Genomic DNA, 24,984 nt, shown 5'->3' with positions numbered 1-24,984 from the left:
TGCGAAAGTTGATCTAAAAGAAAAATCCCAACTAGTTCGCAAACTTCCGCGCCATCATAGGCTCCCATGGTAACATCAAACAATCCTGCTTTTTTCTTAATCCATGATATGCCATCATTAAAAATGAGAGATTTTCTTGCATGACGTATAATGGATTTGCTTTGCTCATCTATAATTATATGTTGCTCGGCGAAGGCAATTGCTTTATTTAGCATGTTTTCATCAATTGACGGATAAAAATCATTTATGTCAAATACTAAAAATTTACAAAGGTGTTTATCATCAATTTTTCGGAACCAATTTATTACATTCTGCGTATTTTGCCATTGGTTTAAATAGAGCCTGATTCTTAATTCCGAGTTGATATTGGATAAAATAAATTTGGACAATCTTCCTACCTCATTCTTTGCAGGATTTAAAAGACGCACAGTAGGGTTGTTTATGAAGTTGGCTTTGTGATCTTTTAAAGTTATAAAACAATCGGCAGTTCCGTTTATCTCGATTCTATTAAAAATATCGTGATTTGTTAAAATTTGCTCACTTTCTTTATTTACTATGTTCTTTAGATTTGGGTCGGCCTTTTTATATATTTTTTATATATATTTTTTCAAAAACGCTCTGTTTTTGAAAAAATATATTTTTTCTTAAATATTGAGCACTCTACAACAATCAAGAGTTTAGTATTTTTAATACTAAATTATACAACAGCAATATAAATGCTCCTTTCAGTTGAGCACTCTACTCAAAATTCTCCAAGATGGAAAAAATAAACTTTAAATACTCAATCAAAAATATACCCATACCATCTGAAAAAGAATCCATACTGCAGTTACTTGAGAAAACTGAAGCTCTTATAAAAAGAATGAGATGGAAAGTGTTGTTTTTTATTAACAAACAACTTGGTGATGCGTCTAAGTGTAATGATTTCACTAACTATGGAGTAAAATCTTCAAAGTGTCCTCTACAAATTAAAGAAATGTCACTATTTGAAAAAGATTTAATAAATCTTGTTAAAACTATCAAATTTCGCAATCTCAGCAACGCATTTCAAGAAAAAATAAATAATGACATTAAATCTTTACGCAAATCTAATAAAACTTTAACTCCAGCTGACAAAACTTCCAACATGTACAAAATATCTAAAAATGATTACAACCACCTAAAAAATGCAATTACTTCCATTTATAAAAAGGCTGACCCAAATCTGAAGAATGTAGTAAATAAAGAAAGTAAGCAAATTTTAACAAATCACGATATTTTTAATAGAATCGAGATAAACGGAACTGCCGATTGTTTTATAACTTTAAAAAATCATAAAGCCAACTTCATAAACAACCCTACTGTGCGTCTTTTAAATCCTGCAAAGAATGAGGTAGGAAGATTGTCCAAATTTATTTTATCCAATATCAACTCGGAATTAAGAATCAGGCTCTGTTTAAACCAATAGCAAAATACGCAGAATGTAATAAATTGGTTCCGAAAAATAGGCATGAAACTTTAAGTTCCATTAAAAGTTGTTTTTTCTAAAATTTAATTATAATTATATATATATATATATATATATATATATATATATATATATATATATATATATATATATATATATATATATATATATATATATATATATATATATATATATTGTATGTATTTTATATTTTTAAAAAAGCAGTGAAAATAGAGCTACTACCATTTTTGATATTGCAAAAAAAGTATATTTTAGAAGATTTAAATGTGCAGCTGATTTTTTTCAAAAAATAATATATATGCATATAAAGATTTAATAAAATCAAGTCTATTTATATGGACTTTAGTTAAAGGAAGAAGTCAAAATTGAAGAAAAAACATTTATTTTGTGCTCATTTCAAACATCAATAGTTAATGCAAAAAAAAAACAATAATAAAAAATTATTATTTCAAATTAAAATCTGTGCTATAATAATTGTTTCTAAAAATATTCCATACATATTTGCATATAATTTTAAATTTATACAAATATTTAAAAATGTTGTGTTTTCACAAGAAATTTTGTAATCATTTTTTTATTCACTTTTGGATACAATTAATGACTTTTCTTTCAAGCAAAAATGTAAAACTTTTAGTTTTTTTGGGTAATGTAGAATTTAAAGGTAATAAAATAAAATTATTGATATGATTTTTTGGTCAATTAGTTTTTTCAGACCACTCTGCTATAGAGAAAAAAAACATCAAAATTGATGCATGAATAGGAACTGAAGTGTTTTTCTATTGCTTTTAAACCTTTAAAACTCTTCTCTGTTTGAATTTTAGGAGTCGTTGGTAGCGAATCATTAAATATGTGTTATAAACAGACCATAATTTTCTTAAGCAATATTCATGCTTTATACTTGTGATCAATCCATTGAGTTTCTCAAGTTTTTTGGGTTTCAGAACAGTACAACCCCAGTTTAGACTAATCCATCTATTTTATAGTAGGACTTCAGTGACTTTTGATACAAGCAATAGAGTTGTAAAAATAGTTTCTCAATAGTTTTAAAGATGAAATTTCAAATGTATCTTTTAAAGCTAGTTAATGTTGATGGTCAAAGCAGTGTACAGTTTTCAGCTGTGGTGATTCTTCCTTTAGTAATTAGTTGAAACTAGCATAGGCTCCTATATTTACATTTGCTCAATAAAGGTTTACACCTAATATTTATTATATTGCTTTGCCCAAATCTTATAAAAAAATCTTATACATATTTTCAATAAACTGAATTAGAAATTCTTTCGTTGTTTCAATTGATAAAAATTTTACTTTTGGGTTGTATTTTAAATAAAGAATATAAACTCCTGTTCAGATATGACTGAATCTGTGCTTCCATCATTGAAAACACAGTAAAATCTAAAACTTTATTTTTAATTTACAGCCTAATGGAGTTTGTAAATATTGCAGTTGCACAGTCAGTATCATAAAAGCTTTCCAATTTTTTGACCCAATTTTTCAAATAAGAATAACCTAAAAGTATGCTTATGTTTTGCCAAGTAATAGACAATGTTAAACTTTTGTATGGATTCTGTATTTTATGTAAACCATAGCTGATTAGAGTATTATGAATAACATGGTCAGAAATTGAAACTGAACTTAATGTTTTTTGTTGATGGTATTATATTATATATTGATAGCCACTTTAAGTTGTGCACTGCTTAGTTTTTTTATTCATAACATGCCTTGTTCAATGCAGGTCATAAAAAATAACTTTGCTTTGTTTATCCATTTTTAAAATCGTTCACATAAACTGCATCTTAATTTAGTTACATAGAACTCATTTAGATCATATTCTAATTTGCAATTAAAATGTTTCTCCCACCTTATATCTGTGGATACTCTATAGATATGAACCTTATTTGCATCCATTTATTACTATATTTTAAAATTAGTCAATATACTTAATGGAGTTTTTATTACTAAAACACTGTATTGCATTTCAAATATTCTTCACTTAACAACATCAATAAAAAAAGCTTTAAAAAGTGTATAATGTTCATAAAATGAAGTAGCAATAATGAAATAAAGTCCTTCATAATTTGAAAAATTCGTTTTTCAATCTAGAAACTTTTCTTTCGTTTATCTTTTTTTTATCAAGAATCTTGTTAATATTCAAAAGTCTATTTGTTTTTTGTTTTTTTATGTCTTAAAATATATTTACATAAAGGTTATTTTTATTATTATTTTAGTTCTTTAAATTTTTGTTTTCTTTTTCTGCACTTAAATATTTGTTCAAACTGATTTTTATACTGATATTCAATCTTTTATTTTACTTTCTTTTTATTTTCTGTTTTAAAAAAATCTACCACTATGGAAGTCACTGCAGTTTCCACTCAATTTATTTTATAATCCTAATATTGCCATAAGTGAAATTATAAAAAACAGTATTGCGATTCAATTTAAAACGTTTTATTAAATAAAATCAAGGAAAAACTAATCACAAAGGTGTGAAAAGCAATCAGAATTTTTGTTACGCTTTACTTGAGCCCTGATACATGAGTTATGTGTGATGTGTAATTATTATGCAGTTAGAATTTAAGAATGAAAATTAATTTCATAATAAATTAAAAATACCTATGATAAATAATGAAAATTAAATTTATATAAATCAATTAACACAAGAATTCAAAAGAAATTCCTTGATTCTCCATACAAAAAAATTAATACGAAATTATTAAATACGAAATTAATAAATACGAAAACAGTATAGTAGAATACTTTTAATGTGGGCAAGTGTAGAAGTTTAGGGGTGTTAAGTAAACAATATTCATTAATTATCTTAATTAAAAGGATGCCGCTATAATTCATTTTATTAATCTTTTAATTGTGAATTTAAATTTTAGAAATCAGCTTCAAGAACAGCGTGAAAGGTTAGAAGACCTAATGGAAAAAAGATTAGACTTGCTTACAAATTTAGCTGAAACCCTACATAAAAATGAACAGCGTGAGAAGCAAGATGGTGATGGATATGTATCAGCAGTATTATTTCAAGCAGAGGTTTTAAAATTAAAGGTAATAAATAAGTGTGTTGTCACTATAACATTTTTTCTTTTATTTGATCTTGTAAATTCACCCTTACTTCTTATAAAGTATGAACTTTGAACAAAGTTCTAAATAAACAATTTAACTTTAATGCATAATTTTTTCTTTTCATGTAAGCACATGTGTGTATGTTTTTGTGTACACTTTGTTCATTTTTTTCATGTACACATTTGTGTATGTGTTTTATTAGGTGACACTATAAAACTCAAAATTGTTTTGATCATTTATTTCATTCAAAAAAGATGTGGATAAAAATAAGTTATTTAAAATTATGTAATAATTATAAAACTAGTTAAAAAGATAATTTATCCTTGGGTATACAATGTCTATTTCATAAATTTATCCATATATATTAACAGTATAACATTTTGTTCAATTTTTTTCATTTTTTTTAAAAATAGGATAGAGATGATACTATTTGTCAGTTAAAAGCAAAAATAGATGAGTTAGAATCAAATAAAAATCACAACAAGCAATTGTCTCCATTGCCATTATCTGGTTTATATGAAAGTTTAAAAAGAGATTTTGAAGAAGCTAAAGAAACACTTGCAGTGCAAACTGAAGCTATGAATCGTATGCAAGAACAATTGATGTATAAAGATGATGAAATTGAGAAATTGATAGAGGCATTGAGTGATAACTCACAAGATAGTATCGAGGTATTATTTTTTTGGAATTTTTTTGCATTGTTAAAATTATTATTTGAATTTAATATTTACACATTTTTTTATTTTTTTATTTAAATACTACACTGCAACATAACAACAAATTTTAGTAGATACACAGTAATTTGTATAAAACACTCAACAAGGTACTAGATAGAAAGCTTAGTTTAGAATAGGACAGCTGGAACACAAGCAACCATAGTCCAACATATGTCAAATGAGGCACGTCTGGCTGATGCATTACAATCAAGATGGTAATAATATAATAGAGCTACTTTAATTAAAATCAAAAGAAATTAAAGTTAACAAAAAGTATTATTACAATAAAAAATATGGAGCTTTTTACATCCAACCAATCTTTTGTTAGCTAAACAATAATAGCTGAACAACTAAAGTCTTGTTAGCTAAACAATAATAGTAACAGGGTTTATTAGCCAGGACTAGAAGGTGATGTATAATACATTATAAATTAAATATTTATGTATATATTTGCTATTTATTTACAAACTGTCATCAAAAGTCTAAATATATGAATATAAACTTTGATCAAAATTTACATTATATTTTAATACATTTAAGAAACAGTAAATTTCAAAATGGATTTATTGAATTCATCACATTTTGTCAATTTAATCTCTATAATTGTTTCGGGTGTTGTCTCAGCTTTGCGTGACTGGGATAATAAGCAGCTTGAGAACTTTTTCATCAAAAATAAGAATAAAAATGTGATTAACAACTTTTTTCTTTGTAAGTCCTGGTAAGTTTTTCAGCTTGACCTGAAAAGACATTTGGTGTTACACTAACTCATCATGCAACAAATAATGGTGGCAACATTTTTCCATTGCTCTTTAATATTAATAATTTATCATGTAGGCTTGTTCAATTCTTTAGGATTTCTCCTAATATGCCATTCTTATACCCTCAGTAGTTCGTCAGTAATTGGAAACGAGTTTTGCAAGAACAGGTTTGTTTCTAATTTGTCAATCAACAATAGTTTTTCCAATCTTGTTTCTATGTGGTTACAGTGAAACCTTTGTATTAAAAATTTTTGATAATGAAAAAAAAAAATTAGTCAGCACCCTCTTTTTTTTTCATTTAATATTATATATAAGACATATGTTAATTAATATTATTATTTAATTTTTGTGACTAGAAATTTGTTCAATATTGCAACTTGATGCGTGGCTAGAATCTAGCGTCAAGTGGTACCGGTGTCAGTTTCATAATATTGTATGTATCATACAAATCTTTTGAACCAATAAAGTTCAAGTACTTTTCTACTTTTTTTCTGACAGTAACTTGTTGCAAAGTAAAAAAGTCTGAAAAGTAATGAAAGTAAAAATAAAAGTACTGCTTTGTAAATAGAACTCATGTAGAAGTACTGCAAAAAGTAATGAAGTATTGTAACAAAGTAAATATACTTTTTTACATATTTTTTACATATACATACCACATCTTTTGTGTGTGTGCATGTGTGTGTGTGTGTTTCTATATATATATATATATATATATATATATATATATATATATATATATATATATATATATATATATATATATATATATATATATATATATATATATATATATATATATATATATATATATATATATATATATATATATATATATATATATTTAAAAAGAAAATGGTATTATGATAAGCAGTTTACTTAGAATATTATTCTCTTTATAAAAAGCAAATAAAAAAGAAACTTTTATAAATATATATATATTTTCTCAAAATAAAATAAAAGACTTCAAAATCAAATACCAAAAAAATAATAACTTTAAAATTCTAAAGAAAGCACCAATAGCAGTTGTAACAATGTTTAGTATTTAAAATTGTGCATACAAATATTGTAATGTAAAAACATAAGCATTTCTCCTGTTTCCGGAGTTTTTGTCATGAAGAATAAATTATTATAACCTATTTTGTCATGAAGAATAAACTTGTCCTCTTGTCTTTTCACAGAATATGGAGGGCATGATAATTATTTCTGAGCTATTAGTGCTAATTGCTTGAAGTTATTTCTATTTGCTCCCCACCATATTATAGGACTATCTTGTTGCATGATAATGTCTTGGCTCAAATGAATTAAAACTTCATTTTTCAATTTTAAATAATGCTTGCTTTCTGTTTCTTGCAGAACTTCAGATATTTTGTGTTTTTAAAGTTTTTTTATTTTTAATAAAATTTTCAAAGCATTTAAAAAAATCGAAATCTAGATTCATTGTACTTGATGACAATGAATCTAGATTTCGATTTTTTTGATGACCTTGGGTTGAAATTCCATATGATTATTTTGTTGAAGACTTTGAGCAATATACAAGCCATTTTATATTTTCAAAATTTCTATCAGCTTCTTCATTTGGAAAAAAGTTATCCTTATACCTTGGATTTAAAAATGTGGCTAAAATGAGATTTTTTTCATTTAAATATTTTTCAAATCTTTCACTGATTTTTTTAAAGTTGTCCTTAATCCTAAAAACAAGGGAGACTTTTCAGCTTGAACCAGGTTTTTATAACTTGTTCAGTTGGAGTTATAGCAGGTGCAATTGCTTCACGCTCACTTAACAAATTTGTTATATCGTTAAACATTTTTAAAAGTCATAGCAATTTTTCTAAAATAATCCATTCATTGTTTTCCAGTGACTTTAGTTTAGAGTGGTCATTATCACAACAAAATTTAACCTATTTTTTATGTTTTCTATGAAGCATCATTTATTTCTTTATGGACATTTTGTCTGACTTTGTTGTATATATTTTAAAAAACAGAGTTTTTAATGTATTTTCCACTTGGAATGCAATAGTTAGGACATAAATGGTTTAGCAATCTTTGAAATCTGATGTCTTCTACCATAGAAAAAGATTGAATATCAACCGCAATCATTTCTGCAATATATTTATTAATCAATTTAGACCTGTGATCATTATTATCCATGGGCTTTTTTCTCTCAAGTGTTGCAAACAAAGTTTGTTGAGACTGTTTTGAGCAACGTCAGTTGACTTGATTTTCTTGAACACATTTTGTTCACTTTCTGCTCTCCTTTTGTTTTCTTCTTCATTAAGTTTAAACTCTTTGCTTGCTATTTCTTTATGTTTTGTATTATTATGAGACAACATATTTGTTGTGTTAAAAGACTTGGATTTTTTTTCTTTGATACCTCTTGTAATCTTCAATTTGCATGCGCTAAATATTGCAATTGAAGCATCTTCAGGGGAAATAGTAAAATATTTCCACACCCAACTGCGTGATTTTATTGGAATATCTTTTCCAAACAAAGCTGCTGGCATTCTGAATATATATTTGATTATGCAACTTTATTAACTTATTAGTAATTCAGATATCTAAATAACAATCATATAGAAATATAGAAGACAATACTTTAATACATATAGATAACAATGCTTAAATAGGTTACTTTTAAGTATAACAATAAAACAAAACAAAATATAATTGTTTTAAAAAAAACATTAGTAATAAAAAAAGGCCGATTCCAATTGTGCAAAAAGTGGCAGATTAAGCTGATGCCAATTATTCTGTACATCATTTTATATATATATATATATATATATATATATATATAAATTAGTAAAAACACTTCTCTAACTTTTATCTTCAACGTTATGTTGCACCATCAGTAGGTTCATCAAGAAGATTCTTCCTGATGAACCTACTGATGGTGAAACATAATGTTGAAGATAAAAATTAGATTAGTGTTTTTGCTAATTCATTATTGCTCTGTTCTTTAAGAACATTGAGCACTCTATTTGTAGAATACACTGACATAATTTATATATAAATATATATATATATATATATATATATATATATATATATATATATATATATATATATATATATATATATATATATACATATATATATATATATACATATATATATATATATATATATATACATATATATATATATATATATACATATATATATATATATATACATACATATATATATATACATACATATATATATATATATATATATATATATATATATATATATATATATATATATATATATATATATATATATTATATATATATTTTTGCTTACAAATTGAGCACTTTACTAGTTACACCGCTATTGCTTTTCCTATTAATAGCTAATAATGATAAATAATAATAATGACAATAACTTTTAGTAATAGACAAATTTAATAAGTTATACTACTATTATTTAATCAGCATTAAAATATAACATTTAGTATAAGATACATTTTATTCTAGGTGCTCTGTCTTTTTTGTTAATACTATTTTAATCTGTTTTATTGGTCGATATTTATTGTTGACAGTGTTTTATTGGTTGATATGTTGTTTAATGTTAATAGTGTTATAGTCGTTACTTGTTGATATTTAATGTTAATAGTATTTTAATTTGTATGATTAATTTGTTCTACTGAGCTAAATTGTTAGTATGGTTGCTTAAGTTAACTCAACTTTAGTTGATTTATGTCATTTACTATGGGATACAGTTGTTTAGTTTAAAATTAATTTTGTTAAGATAAGCAAATTGGAAGAAGTCCAAAACTTGCTTGCAGAAACAACTCGTGAACTTGAAATAACCAAAGGTCAGTTACAAGAACAAGAACAGAAACTTCAAAAGTTAGTGCAACTGGAAGGTCAGTACAGTCTTCCTCCTAAGAGATCTAAACGTCGTTGATTTGTGTCAGTAAAATTCTTTGGTAAAAATAAAAATGGATGAAAAAATGACTTTTTTTAAATATAGTTAATTAAAAATTTTAATTATTTTTTTAAATTATTTTTTTTTAACAAAAAGGTCATAATAAAATTATTATTAATTTTTTTAAAAGTTGTTGTATTTAGTAATGATGACATTTGATATTGCAGATGATCTCTGTACAATATTGAAGTGCAGCCATTTTGCTTGTTTTCTTACCATAGTCCAGAATGGTTCTGTTTTAGTTGCTTATTTAGAGTTTTTGGTCAACTTTTTATTATTTATGTTAAAGTTTAACTATTATAAAGTTATTTGTATTGGATTGTTTCTTGTAAATTTAAAATCCTGATATTTAAAAGTCAATATATAAATATTTTTTTAACTTGTAAATTTGAACTCAAAAACATTGTCATATTTATTTTAAGATTTTGTATGCAGATTTAAATTGTTATTGAATTAATATCATTGTAAAGTAGAGGGGTTTTTATTAAAATTTTAATTATTTTGAATCAATTGTCATAAGTTAGCTTCGTAATTTGGTGTGCAAACTTTGCAGAACAAAAATTTTAATGTACAAGTTTGTGAAATAAATCAGTGAAATAGCGATAAAGAAAATTAAGTTGTTAATTTTTGTTTTGTTTTGGGGGGAGGGGGTAAATTTGAATTTCAAAAAAAAAAGCTGTATAGAAAGGTGTGAAACTATTTATATATTAAAAAAAAGGAGATCTAAAATGTATTTATAACATTGTAATGTTATCATACTGGTATGATATGTTTTGTGAAAATATTTTTGTTTCTTTATAGAAACATTTCTTAATTTTGAGTTGTTATTTGTAAAAACTTGAAGTTCAGAATTAGTGAAAATTTTGCACTGTGATGTTAGGCATTATCAGAGTTTAAATGGAAAATATTCAACAGAAAGGAACCAATCAACAATTTGGCATATCATGAGATTTCATTATCATTGAACTCACAAAAAGTTTTTTCATGTTTTCATCAAAATGGAACCAATTGCAATATCCACAGCTTTTGTGTTATAATATAGATTTAAAATTTTAAATAAAAGTTGATTTTATATGTATTTTAGTTGTAAAGTTTTTTTTTTATATATGTCATTATTTCAGTTAGAGATTTTTGTAGTTGGTTTCTTTCCTTTGAATATCATCCAAATATTCTGAGTTTCTTGTATGTCTGTTGGTTTTACTAATTATATGCAGCATTACAACTAAGATACAAAAATCTGTATTCAACAAAAGATTAAATTATCTTTTAATGAAAATCTCATGTTTGAAAATGTCTAGGCTAATCTTAGAATAGTTTTTCTAAAATTTGATGAACTGATTTTAGGTATATGTCTTCAACCACTAGGCTTAATGATTTTAAATGATTTTAGGTATATACCTTCAACCACTAGACATTATATAACTTAGAATTCCATCTGAACTCTGATAATCTATCATATTTACAGACATCTCTGTTTATCACTAAAGTGTGATGAACATTTCACTAGTCAAATGAAATTTTATTAATATATATTTTATTTCAGAGGATCACAAGGAACTTCTTAAAGTAGCATCAAATCACGAAGAATGGTATGAACTTATTAAACAAAAAAATGTATTTTTAACAGAAGAGAAAGATGAAATTCAAAGAAAATACAGTGAACTTGATGAAAAATATAAAAGTACTTTGAAGGAGTTGGAGCATACTGCAAAGAATTGCCAGGAATCCATAGAAGCATTTCAAACTGCTCAATTTGAAAATGAAGAGAATTGTTTAAAAATAGAAAAACTTGAATCAGTCACTAGTGAGCACCAGGAAAGTCTTAAAGTTAAAGCCTCTTTAATAAAGGAACTTAATGAACAAATTTATGAATTAAAAGAAAAAATTTCATTTTATGAAGAAAAAGAATGTAAAGAAAACATAAATGCACAAGAAATAGAAAGTTTGTTAACAAGCAATAAAAACTTAGAGATAAAGATTAAAGACTATGAGGTCAAAATTGAAGAGCTTGAGAAAAAGTTGAGTTCCTATGATAATAATAGTTCTATGAAACCAGAAAAAGATACGATGTTGCATGAAGGAAATATGACTCCCAGTAAACCTCTCATAAAAAGTATGCATACTCAGAAAAAATTTGATAATTTCTCCAGTCCAAATTCTCCAATGATGAAAGTTAAACAAGTGGAAATTATACAAAATTTAGAAAAACGCTTAGCAGATACTACAAAAGCTCTTGAAAAAAAAACAGCTAGTCTAGTTTGTAAAAATAACAAAATTCAACAGCTCGAAAAAGAATGTAGCAAAGAGCTTCTAGTAGAGCATGATAAAATAAAAAAAGAAAATGCTGAAATGCACACAAAACTTGATGAACTTAACAAAGAATATACAAATTTAATATTTTCTAATGAATTGTTGAAAAAAAGTTGCGCCGATTTTGAATATAATAATACTTCTTTAAACCAGGAGCTTATAGAACTCAAGACAAATTTAAAATCTGCAGAAGCAGAGCTTTTAGTTGAGCGAACCAAATATGGAAAAAGCGTGGAGTATTGTCAATCTATAGAAGCTGAACTTCTTAATGTAAAAGAAGGATTAATTATCATTCAAGACAAGCTTAAAAGTTGTGAAATGGATAGCGCAGAAAATAGTGAAAAGTCTATTATGTTAAATGAAAAACTGGTGAATAGCGAGTCTCTTTTGAAGTGTAAAGAAAGAGAGGTAATGAATCTACAAGAAATCAATGAAGAAGCTAAGCGCTTGGTAAAGGTAAGCTGCTTTATGTATTTAAAGAAAATGGATGCAATGTTTTTTTGTTGTTTTTTTATACACAATTAAATTTTGCTCTGAAAGCAAAAATTTACGATTTTTATTAGGTAATTTACACCGCTTTGAAAAAAATTTGAATAGTAGTATTTACTTATGTGTAAAAGTAATGTATAATTATTGTAATTATATTATTTGTTAACTACAATAGTTATTAACAAAATTAGTATTGTACCATATGTTGTATCTTACATTAGAATCATGAATTTCAGAAAACTGTTTATGAAGAAAATGAATTAAAGCTGCGTAAGGATTTAGAAGATCAACATAACTTTCAAACAGCTCTTGAGGATAAATTTAAGACTATGTTTCAGGAGCTGAAGGAGAGTAAAGTAGAATTGATAAATGATCGGGATAAAGCATGGATAGAAGTAGATAAATTAGAGGCTGAGGTACATGATTTTTTTGTTTGATAAGGAATGTTCTTATTATTGTTTTATTTTCAAGTTATGATCAGGGGCTATTCTAGACTGTTTTTGACAGTGTTTTTTTTTTTTTTTTTTCAAGTCATGTCATTTTTTTTCCCAGTCTCTTTTAAAAGAATCGAGTCACTTTTTTTTTCTATCATTTTTTTCCTCTTTTTTTTAGAATAATTAAGCTACATTTTTTTTTTTCCTCCCGTTTATTTTTTTCAGAAGAATCAAGCTTTAGATCAGCTTTCACTTTCAAAAAATGAAATTCAAAATTTAAAAGCAGGTATTTGTTTTGTTGTTTTTAATTGAACATTAATATTAATTGAATATGTGTTATAATATATGGTCGCCTTTTTTTCATTTATAATTTTATCAGCAATAACAATATAATTGGTAATCTACAATAGCTCATTAGCTCAATTTTCAATAGAAAATTTATTTCATTCTAGAATATGCACAGTTTAAGTGGACAATAAAGCGTTTTTTTTAAAATAAGTGCACTTAGCTGTTAAAACATTTACTCATTTACTTATGTTATAGCTTAATAAACACCATAAAATTAACTTGTTTAAAGAGATAAAAATTTAATTAACCAAATTATTAAATGACTAATTAAACTATTTGCACATGATTTTTTTTAATCATTTTCAAATGTTACATATGTTGAGAAACACTCTTAAGTAAAATAGTTTTATATTAAATTTGATGAGTTCTTATGAGTTTTACAGTGCTCGAAATAATTATATAGAAACAATAAAAAAATCAAAATAAAAACTTATACAGGGCCTTTGTTTTAAAGTGCCACGTTATAAATACCAACGAGCCTTTTAAATAAATTTTTTTTTAGTGTTTCCTTATAAAGGTACTTTACTGAGCCTTTAAAAAAAATTTATGATAAGTTGTCCGGCTTATCCTAACTTAACATAAAAATTAACAAATAAGAAATTAAGTTGATTTGATTCATTATTCGGTTATGCTTAGTCATTCATTCAAAACGTTAAAAAAACTTTATTTTGATTGTCATTAACTTTTATTTATTATCTCGTCCATTTATGATTATTATTTTATATTTATATTACAAAATATATTGGTTATATTTATAATATAAATATTTTTATTATATTTATAATATAAAATATATTTTTTACATTCATTTAGTAAAAGCATTATTTAAAATTGACAAAAACATGCAAATTAGATCAAAGTATCAAGCCCATTCATTCAAAGTTTAATTTGTAAAATTGTTTCATTCTCTTGCGTTCTACGCAATAAATAAGCTATTCAAATATTAATGATCGAACTTTTACAGTTTTGGTTACCGAAAAGAAATGATAGTTTTTTTTACAAAAATGATATAAGAAACATTAGGAACCTTTAAGAAAATATTTGGTGATTGAAACTTTAACACAAGAATATTTATTTAAAAAACAAACAAAATACTGAAAAAGGTTTTGGACTATTCATTATTTGATTCGTCAGATGAGGAATCCAAATCAATTAATGTTTTTAAACCAGTTTTTTTTTGCTTTTTTGAGTAATTTTCTCTTTCTGATTGTGTTGGTCTTCGCACTTCATCATTTGCCCATAACTCTATAGCAGGACTTAAATCAAATACGTTATAATCTTTTCCTTGCAAACTTACTTGAATTAAATTTTGCAAATACTTCTCTTTCAAAGAGTTGTGTGTGTCCATTTTCACTCTATTCATTATTGAAAAAAGGCGTTCAACTTTTGCATTTCAACTTTTGCATTAGATACAAAAGTAAATAATAGTTCGATGAGAAGTAAATCCATCCATTTTTCATCAAGCTGGAGAATATTTGGTGCCATAACTTGTGGTAACCGGTATTATGTGGTACTAAGTACTTTACTGTGTAATTTACTAAGCTATGCCAAGCATCCAAAACATCATTTACGCTTCCGGTGAAACCAACATGTTGCAACGGTGTATTGTGAAAGTTATAAACTTTTTCTATTTCTTCATCCTATTTCTGCATCGTTTTCAATACTTTGAAGCCAGCCTTCTGAATTAAATTTTTTTTGTATTATACATATCAAAGATATTATCACATGTTTCTAAACGTTCTATGGTTGAATTCATTACTAACTCAATAAAAATAGACTTTGAATTTTTTACTAAATGTTAGCATTTACAAAATCGTTAAAAAGCGACACCCTGGAAATAAAACTTTCCACCCTTTTAAGTCACTTTGGCAAGGAAATGTTTTACTGTTGGCAAATCCATAAATTTTGTCTTTTGAATACAATTTAATTGGTTGTTAGCTTGTTAAATAAACCCTGATGAAGCTAATACATCAATCTCTTCACTTTAAAAAGATTTCGATAAATAATGCAAAGTAAAGCAGTATTCTTGCATAAACCCACTTCTTGTGATATCCTTTAAATTTATCTTGTTCAGCGTTTGTAAAAGCCCGATCTTCTGTCATATTTTCCAGATGTGTTAAATAAACACCTTATCTGTCTGATATCATCTCTAAAGCCCAAACTTTATGTGGAATCCATTGTGTACCTAAAAGGGAAACTTTTGCAATTTTACAAGTTCAAGGCAGCTCAGTGAACCTCGAATTTCTTTTTGGTCAAATCAAGATCCTTACTACGCATGGTTTGAATACCGGATAAAATGTCTGTTAGCCAAATTTTCTGCTGCAACTCATTTTGATTTTAAATTCTATAGCACAAACTCATACCTGTTGTTTTCATAAATATTTCAAAAGCTTTCTTATGTGACACTCCTTCTGCATGTATGATCGAATGTATTATTAGAATATAGTTTTATTAGGTTTTTGTGGGGGTTTTGATTGATCATATTTAATAAGTCAGGGAGCTAATTAAATTTAGAAGGAAAGAATGCGTAAAGTAATGTTTTATTAAATGGGAATTTTAAGTAGCTATTATAATGTTTTTTGTTAATGTATTGCCATGGAAATTGATTAACAATGCCAAATATTTCTTCTTTTTTATGTGTGTGTGATGTTGTTGTTGTTGTTTTTGTTGTTTACTTATAATCAACAACATATATATGTATATATAATCAACAAAATATACTTGTATATGTATTTCTAATTTATCTTGCTTAGCCAGCAAATAATAATTATATATTTAATTAATATTTTTTTAAATAATTGTTTTTAAATAAAAAAATATAAAAAAGATATTTTTACTATTAACTTATACTGGAACATGAACTTCTGGAACTTATTTTTACCTTATAATTTTTTTGTATTAGTATTTTAAATGTTTATATCCAACTCTTAAAGAGATAAAGAAGATATAAGTGCCGCTTACTATTTTATAATTATAAAGAAAGTAAATCACCGCTTCCTTCCCTCCCCCCTCCCCACCATCTTCTCTTTTCCAGTTGAATAATTTTCATTTTAGTAGGTTTCAGTTTTTTAAGTTTCATTATTTAGACTTACTTTGTGATTTCAAAAACAAAATACAAAAGAATGGTTTGCTTTCAGCTTTGCTATTAACATTATTTTATTGTTTATATTTTTGCAAATTATTAAATTTTATTTTTCTAGAATTAGAAAAACTGGCTAAGTTTGAGGGCAACATCTCACTGGAACCAAATTGTGAAACAATAGTTGATACATTGCCATTGCAAGTTCAAAAACTTGAAGCAAATAAAATAAAATTGATTAAAAAAATTACAAAGTTAGAAGAAGACTTACTTAAACAAGAAACAGTGGTATCAGCTCTTCGTTCCGAAATAAATGATCTTAATATTCAGATAGTAGAAATGTCTGACAAGTGCAGTAAAGCTGAAGATAAACTTTTTGTTAAAAATAAAACACTCTCTAAACTTGAAACAGAAAATCAATGTAAGTTCTGTATTAATATTCTACATTTTGTTCTTAAAATATATACTTCAATATTTTATAAAATATGAACCTCAACCTTGTTATTGTGCAACAATATAAATGTTGCCTATTGTGCAATAATAGCTACAAAGTATCATAAAATAATAATAATTTTTTCACTTTTTAAAAAACCTAATGTTAAAATTATTTTTAACATAAGTTAAAGTTGTATTTGTAAGTTATTTTAAAATCTTTTTTCAGTTTGTTAAACTCTATTTGAAGTATTCAAAATTAAAACTTTTTTTGAAAAATTATTTTCAATTAACCCATTGACTGTGCAATATAAATAAACGATGTTTAGAAAAGTTAACTAAAATTTTATAACTAAAAAACAAAAACTACCACTCGTTTTCATCGTAAAAGATATATAAATGATATATCAAAAGAAAAAAAAAATCGTGCACAATTCAGTGGTACCATTTATAAATTACTGAAACCAATATTTTGGTGTTAAAGATTACAGTTTAAAGATGACTTTAAAAGCAACGATTAACCGATCAAAACTGTTCTTTTGGTCAAAACAAAAACAAAAAAATCAAACTGATCTAATTGTTAAAAATAAATAAAAAACTGAATGATAACCAAAAATCTTTCAAAATCATGATATAAAAATTTTGAAATTGCAAAAAACTTAATTAATATCAAATTGTTAAATAATATATAATTGTTATTTAATTTAAAAAATTGCATTAGTTATGGTCATTTATCAAATACACAACTTTTTTAAGTCAAGTCTTAAACAATTTTTTTGTTGTTAAATGTTTTCTTTTTAACCAATAAACTTATGTGTTAAACAAAATACAAGTTTTATTTGTTAATTATCAGCTCATGCTGATATCTTCAGCATGAGTTGGTATTTCATAAACCACTTTTTTCACTACTGCAATCATCTGATTCTATTATTACAGTTGTTTTAAACCAAGTCCACTTTGCTAATAGTGACAGTGTATCCACCCTGTTTCTGTCAGTATTTATTTTTTGATTTTATACTTGTTTTCTTTAATATTCAAATATATACATTGTTGAATTAAATCTTATTTGTAAAAACATGAGGTTTAATGTAATAAATTTTAATGTTGAATTAAAAATTGAATGAATCAAACTCCACTTTCAAGACTAGTTGGAAATAAATTGGAAATGGAAATGAATTTTAAAAACTTGTTAATGTTGTACTGGTTATATATTAATAGATGAGTTAATTTAAAAAAAAATGTTTTACAAGCATAATTTGAAAAAGCTAAAATAACAAGACATTTAATAAAAGTGGTTGCAAAAAGTCTAAAATAACAAGAAATTTAATAAAAGTGAAATGACAATGAGTTTGGTAAAAGTAGTTGTGAAAGAAGTGTCTTTAAAATTGTTTTTCTGACCAATTTTTTCAAGAACAATTGCCTATAAAACATAAGGTATGTTTAAAAAATGTCAGCTACACAAATTTCATTCTTTTTAGTACTGTTTCAATATGCTTTTTTGTGTGTTTTTGAGGTTTTACTCTGTGCAGAAAATTTTTATGGAGTACATTTAGTTTAACCAAAATAATGAAAATAATAGAACTTTTACAAAATAAATTTTGAATAAAAAAACTTTATAAAGAAAAGTGCACAAAATTTTTTACTTTTATCAATTGTATTTTCTGAAGGCTCTCTGGTTCTGAAGGCTCTCATTCATTTTCGCAAGGTTGTTGGTTCTTTATCACCCACGTCTTCAGACAACAAGTTTGCTATTTTTTAGGATCTTTTAATAATTTTTTTGAATAGATACAAGCTCATTAATATTGCTTAAATAAGTTTTGGTTCTCTTGCAAGACACTGTTCCCACCAGGTGCGAACATACCCTCTGAGCTTGCAATGTAAAATGGGATGGAAAACTTGTTTCTATCTCCTTCACCAATGGAATGTTTTCTGATGATTTTTCACCCATTTTTATTTGAATTAAAACACTGGATTTCATAAATTATAGAACAACCTTGGTCTTTTAAAAACATTATTTTTATCAAAATCATTTTGAAAAATTTGAGTATTGATTTTTATATAATTTTTCTTCTTTTAATGTTGAATGATATATGAAATTGATTTTTATATTGTTTTTTTGTTTTTTTGAAATAATAAATTATATATTTTTACAGTGTAACTTTTGTTTTTAGTACATCTTCAAAAAATTGTGGTACTAGAAGAAAATATATCAATGTTAGAAAAGAAAAAAATATCAGTAGAATTAAAAGAAGAAGAAATAGCTTTGTTACAAGCAGAACAAATATCAGAATTAAATACAGAAAAAATATCGTTGCTAGAAGGAAGAAAAGTAACAAATAAAGAAAAATTATCAGTTTTAGATGAAAAAATATTAGTTTTAGAAGAAGAAAAAAGTATAAATAAAACAAAGGTTTCTGCAAAAAAGCCACGTTCTAAACAGAAAAGAATCTCAATAACAGATGAAAACACAGTAAAAAAAAAAATTTTTTAATGTCTCATTCATATAAACACTGCATTTAATCTTATATATTTTTTATACCAATAAATATTTTATTCATATAACTATGTTATATTTTTATTTTCATAACATTTTTTGTTGCTATTTAATAACAATTTAATATTTTTAAACAATTTATCACAATGTTTTGTACAATGTATTCTTTACTATTTCTTTTGGCATTTGATTGTTAAAGTTAATTTCTAAACCTTTGACAATATCTTTGTCTCAGTCTTGCTAAAGTCTAAATTTAAAATTTTTTAAGATAGCATCGAAGAATTTTTCTTCTATGCTATCTAAAATATTTAACAAGTTCTTAATTGTAACTTTTTGTTTGTTTGTTTGTTTGATTAACTTTTTATGTTACTCTACATAAGGAATAAGTACTTCTAAAAATTAGTATCAATACTCTTATGCAGAGTGTCATATTGCCCCTTAATTTGCTCTTGTATTTTAAAGTTTGATAATTGCAAAGTTTTGATGGGCCAGATAACCCCTTGAAAATGGTAATTATAAAATTTGTACCACATCCTCTCTAGAAAAATTTAAATAATGATAGCTTATTAATTTAAAAAATGATACACTTATTACTGGATTGCTATGTTTACACAAACAAATACATGTTTGTTTGTTTGTCTCTTTTTTGTGAAACCTTGAAAATGGTAATTATAAAATTTGTACCACATCCTCTTTAGATAAATTTAAATAATGATAGCTTATTAATTTAAAAAATGATACACTTATTACTGGATTGTTATGTTTACACAAACAAATACATGTTTGTTTGTTTGTCTCTTTTTTGTGAAACCTTGAAAATGGTAATTATAAAATTTGTTCCACATCCTCTCTAGATAAATTTAAATAATGATAGCTTATTAATTTAAAAAATGATACACTTATTACTGGATTGTTATGTTTACACAAACAAGCAAACATGTGTTTGTGTAAACATAACAGTCCAATAATAAGTGTATCATTTTTTAAATTAATAAGCTATCATTATTTAAACTTATCTAAAGAGGATGTGGTACAAATTTTATAATTACCATTTTTAAGGGTTCACAAAAAAGAGACAAACAAACAAACATGTGTTTGTTTGTCTCTTTTTTGTAGAACTTGCATTTTTAAATACATTTTTGTGTTTTTAAATAAATTTGAAGAGGAAAAAAACTCAAATAGAAACAGAAATAGAAAAATATTAATGTAAACAGAAACATTTATGCTAATCTTTTCCACAAAGTTCAAATCATATTTTTCTACGATGTAGGTTGATACAGTATTCATTAATTTAATTTGAACTACTATGTCTAGAGTAGATTTACTCATAGCTTCTAAAAAGATTTTGTTTTTTTAAAGTTTGATAATAAAGTTTCTGACAACTATCTGATTCCAGTTAACCTACCAGTTTTGATAATGATCTCATAACATTATTAAAATATTGACAATCTTTTTTAAAAAATTTGCCCCGGATATTGTTTATATATTTTGATTTTTTTATGGACAGAGATATATGTGAAAAATCATCTAAGTTGACTAAACTCAAATGAACTGTTTTATTTTGAAGAATACAGGCAACTGATGTACAATGGTTATACCACCATTTTTAAAACTGCATGTCATAATGTTCACATTTTCTTCAAACTATTTTCTTGCTTTATGTCTTTGAATTATATGAAGTTGATCAATAAGAAATTTTCTTTTTTTTAAAAATGCTGTCAGTTTACCAAACTCTTTAGAATATCTACAAATTAAGGAAGAAAGCAAATATCTTTTACTACAAGATTGATTATATGGACCATTATAAATATTTTTGGATATTTGTTTTCAATAATGTTTCAGATTTTTTGATTATTGCATTATCAGTTACAGTGCTTAATTCTTTATCAATACCAACCTCAAGAATATTATATTTTCTATGTATTTTGCAATATTAACAACAATTTGTTGCTCTTGACCAGTAGGTTCACTTTGCAAGCAATTGATTTTATGTTCCTATTTTCAACATAAATTGAATAATAATTAATAAGATGATTTGCATTAATGTTTCAAAATCACTATATTTTTTGTATTCATAACTATTAACATAATTTTTTATTTTTTATCATTTAATGCATCTTTAAAGCTATACCCACTAATGCATTACTAGATGGAGTTTTATATGCATGTCTAAGATTAGCATAATCTTGCTTCCAAACAGAAGAATCAGTCTGTTTCTTTTTTTGAAGCACACTCTTTATCTTATCAGATGCTCTTTCACATTCCCTTAAATTTGTACATCCATCTCAATGTTGAGCGTGCTCAGTCTTTCACAGGAAGATGTGATCACAGATTCACAGATGATGCGATCGCACGCAGTTATAAGACCACACAAAAAAATAATTTGTTTTAACTATTTGACCATGGCTTTTGACATATTTTCAAAATTTAAAAATGCGCCACAAAAACTTACTTAAACTTATCTAAAAAAAAAATCTTAACGAAAGAGAAAATAAAAAAGATACTTAACTAAAGCAAAAACACACTATATATATATATATATATATATATATATATATATATATATATATATATATATATATATATATATATATATATATTTATATTTATATATATATATAAAACCCAACTAAAACAAAACTCATCAAACTAAAATGCTTAGTTGATTTAATTTACGCATTAAAAAACCATTTCATTCTTTGTTTTAACATTTGTACTTTGTTTTTTGTTTTTTTTAATATGTTTAAAGATAAACATTTATCATTAAAAATTCATAATTATATAAGTAAAAGAAAACAATAGTTTTTGAAACTTATTATAAAAATTCATTAGTGTTACTTCATTAAAAAGTGTTTCGATAATATAAAAGCATTTAAGATCAAACTTTTTTAATTGTAACGGCTTTCTAAAACATTTGTCTTTTTTTTTTCAATGAAATTTTATTTATCTTTTCAAATGCATTAACTTTAATTATTCTTATATTAAAATTCGTTAAAGAGACTTTCATTGTCGTAGAGTGCCATCATTTATAAAAACAAAATAATTTTTTATTTTTTAATAATGTTTATTATAAAAAATGCACACTTAAGCAATTTATATATTATAAATTATAAAAACATATGCAACTGCCAATTATACTTTTAAAAAAAACATAATCAGTAAATTGTTACTTTATTTAAAAGCGTTTCGCTAATATAAAAACATTTGTTCAAAGTTTTGATGTAATTTATTTTACTTCAGGTATAATTCAGAATATTTTTCATTCAATGCGTTTTTAAAATGTTTTTTGAAATAGCTGCGGTTACATCATCAAAGCAAAATATGATTTGCCTGGTCATATAAAGGCATGTGATCACATGTCTTCCTGTGAAAGACTGGTTCTGTAATTAATTTTAAATAGCTGTTTATAATTATAACCAAATATTTATAGAATGATATTGATTATATGTTTAAGTTTTCATGTTATTATTTTATTTAATTTTAACATTATTATTTAATTGCTTTTTTAGATAACTTCAAAGAAATCAAAAATAACTCCTCAAAAGGTGTGATTTTCATTTTAAAAACAAATTCTTTACAAAAAGACATTATGTGTAAATTACGGTTGTTAATAATGAAAAATGTTTTAATATTTGTTAAAGTTGAAAAATTGTAACTTTAGATATGCACATAAATATTTCTTTAATTTTTAGTCCTATCTTAGCCGAAAAGTATTGGATTGGTAAGTTTAAAAGTTGCTTACACAACTTTTTATTATATTTGTTTTTTGTTTTTTTGTGCCAAGCAAGAAGTGGGATGAAATTAATAACAAAATTGTTTTAAAATGGAGGAATTTTTGTATTTTGTTATTTTGAGCTTGATAAAGTGTATTAATGTTTTTAATAATTAAATAAAGTGATTTTTTAATAAATTTTATTATTGGCATTAAAAAATTTTCATTAATTTTTATTTTAGCATCCAAAATAATGAATGCAAAACTTTGCCTGGTAAGAATTGAATAAAACTAGACTCAATATAACTAACTGTATTGAAACAAAAATAGAATAGATATAAGTAAATATGACACAGCAAAATAAAATAAAAGAATACTGTTTTAATATTTGTTCTTTTTATGGAGATAATTTTTTGTTTAAAAATAAAACATGCAATAATAAAATAATAATGCAATAATAAAATGTAAAATATGCAATTTTATGCATAAAAAAATCTACAAAATAAGTTTAATATTTAATTAAGTCACTTACATTACCCTTTGAAACTCTGTATGTGGAAAACATGAAAAAAAACTTTGATTTTCTATCAGTGTCTAATGAATCACTTGTTGCGTCTGTGAGTATCGCTTTGTCACCTCTTCAAACAGACTCAGATAATGAAAATAACCTATGCAGCCATGTAAGTGTTACTATACATTCTTTGTTTAGTTTTTATAAAAATTATTTTGCTGCTAATTTTTTAAATCAAAAAAATTTTGTTTTAGATTAATATAGGAGAGTTTGTTGCTTTTAAAACTGGAAGTGTATCAGAACCAAGCATTGGGAGGGTATTATCAAAATCCAATAATCGTTTAATGCTAGAGTTATGGCAAGAAAGTGATAAAAAGTTTTGGTCAGTCAAATCTGGTTATAATAAACACGAGATTTTTGTTGATGAAGTTTTGTGTGGTGGCATTCGCTTTACAAACTCTAAAAAATTGCCAATTTCTCTTCAACGTAAACTGCAAACTCTCTATTCATAGTTTAATTACTAGTTATTGTTGATGCACTTTTTTATTACATTTTTATATTCTGTTTTTTTAACCAATGAAATTTTAAACTAAGTAAGACTATTATCTATATTGCAAATGGGGACAATTTAATGCTCTTAAAAGAGATAATTTTTAATCAATTTAGCAAAGTTTATTTTTATTTTTAGTTAAAGTATTATTAATGGTGTAATTTAATTTTAGCATTCTGTTATTTTTAAAAAATCCGTATATAAATCTATCAATGTGCATCTTAAATCAGCAACTTGAACAAATGTGATTTGATTTGAATTTTTATGGACTAAACTTAAATGAAAGATTTTCATTTACATTATGTAAATAGTAAAATAAATAAATTAAAATTAAAGTTGTAAAATTTTTACGAATACTTAAATATTTTATAACAATGTCCTGAGAACATGGAAAAGATACTTGTTTTAATTTACAAGTTGTTGTTGTTGTTTTTTTCCCTTTCCTTTACATTTAGTTGTATTTAGTTATGTCAACACGCTTGCTTTTAAATTTTTAGCATATCTATTGAAGTTCTCTGCAAAAAATTTGAAATTCTTTACAAAATAGTTTGAAATTCTCTGAAAAAAAGTTTTTTTTATCTAAAGTATTATATTTTATTTTTTATTTTTTTTTTCTTGCTTATTTTATATATTTATGCTTATTTTATATATTTATATTTTATATATATATATATATATATATATATATATTATATATATATATAT

General features: G+C 24.8%; 1 protein-coding gene across 6 annotated transcripts in view; it reads left to right on the top strand.

Moving 5' to 3' along the window:
- LOC100201949 (kinesin-like protein KIF20A) overlaps positions 1-24,984 on the top strand; it is an 87,186-nt gene that overhangs the window by 50,397 nt on the left and 11,805 nt on the right. The window contains exons 14-26 of one of the 6 annotated variants that reach the window (XM_065793290.1): positions 4,348-4,516; positions 4,948-5,205; positions 9,741-9,858; positions 11,464-12,686; positions 12,956-13,135; positions 13,382-13,439; positions 16,702-17,001; positions 19,184-19,482; positions 23,016-23,051; positions 23,199-23,227; positions 23,461-23,492; positions 23,810-23,898; positions 23,984-24,338. In XM_065793290.1, the coding sequence (XP_065649362.1) occupies positions 4,348-4,516; positions 4,948-5,205; positions 9,741-9,858; positions 11,464-12,686; positions 12,956-13,135; positions 13,382-13,439; positions 16,702-17,001; positions 19,184-19,482; positions 23,016-23,051; positions 23,199-23,227; positions 23,461-23,492; positions 23,810-23,898; positions 23,984-24,241 (3,049 nt within the window). In that variant the 3' untranslated portion in view covers positions 24,242-24,338. Of the gene's footprint in view, positions 1-4,347; positions 4,517-4,947; positions 5,206-9,740; positions 9,859-11,463; positions 12,687-12,940; positions 13,136-13,378; positions 13,440-16,701; positions 17,002-19,183; positions 19,483-23,015; positions 23,052-23,198; positions 23,228-23,460; positions 23,493-23,809; positions 23,899-23,983; positions 24,339-24,984 lie in introns of those variants that run through there. The other 5 variants (XM_065793289.1, XM_065793288.1, XM_065793287.1 and 2 more) reach the window with 5 other exon arrangements.

This window comes from Hydra vulgaris, chromosome 03 (genome assembly GCF_038396675.1).
Source record: "Hydra vulgaris chromosome 03, alternate assembly HydraT2T_AEP".
Taxonomy (NCBI): domain Eukaryota; kingdom Metazoa; phylum Cnidaria; class Hydrozoa; order Anthoathecata; family Hydridae; genus Hydra; species Hydra vulgaris.
This window is presented reverse-complemented; position numbering and strand designations above follow the sequence as displayed.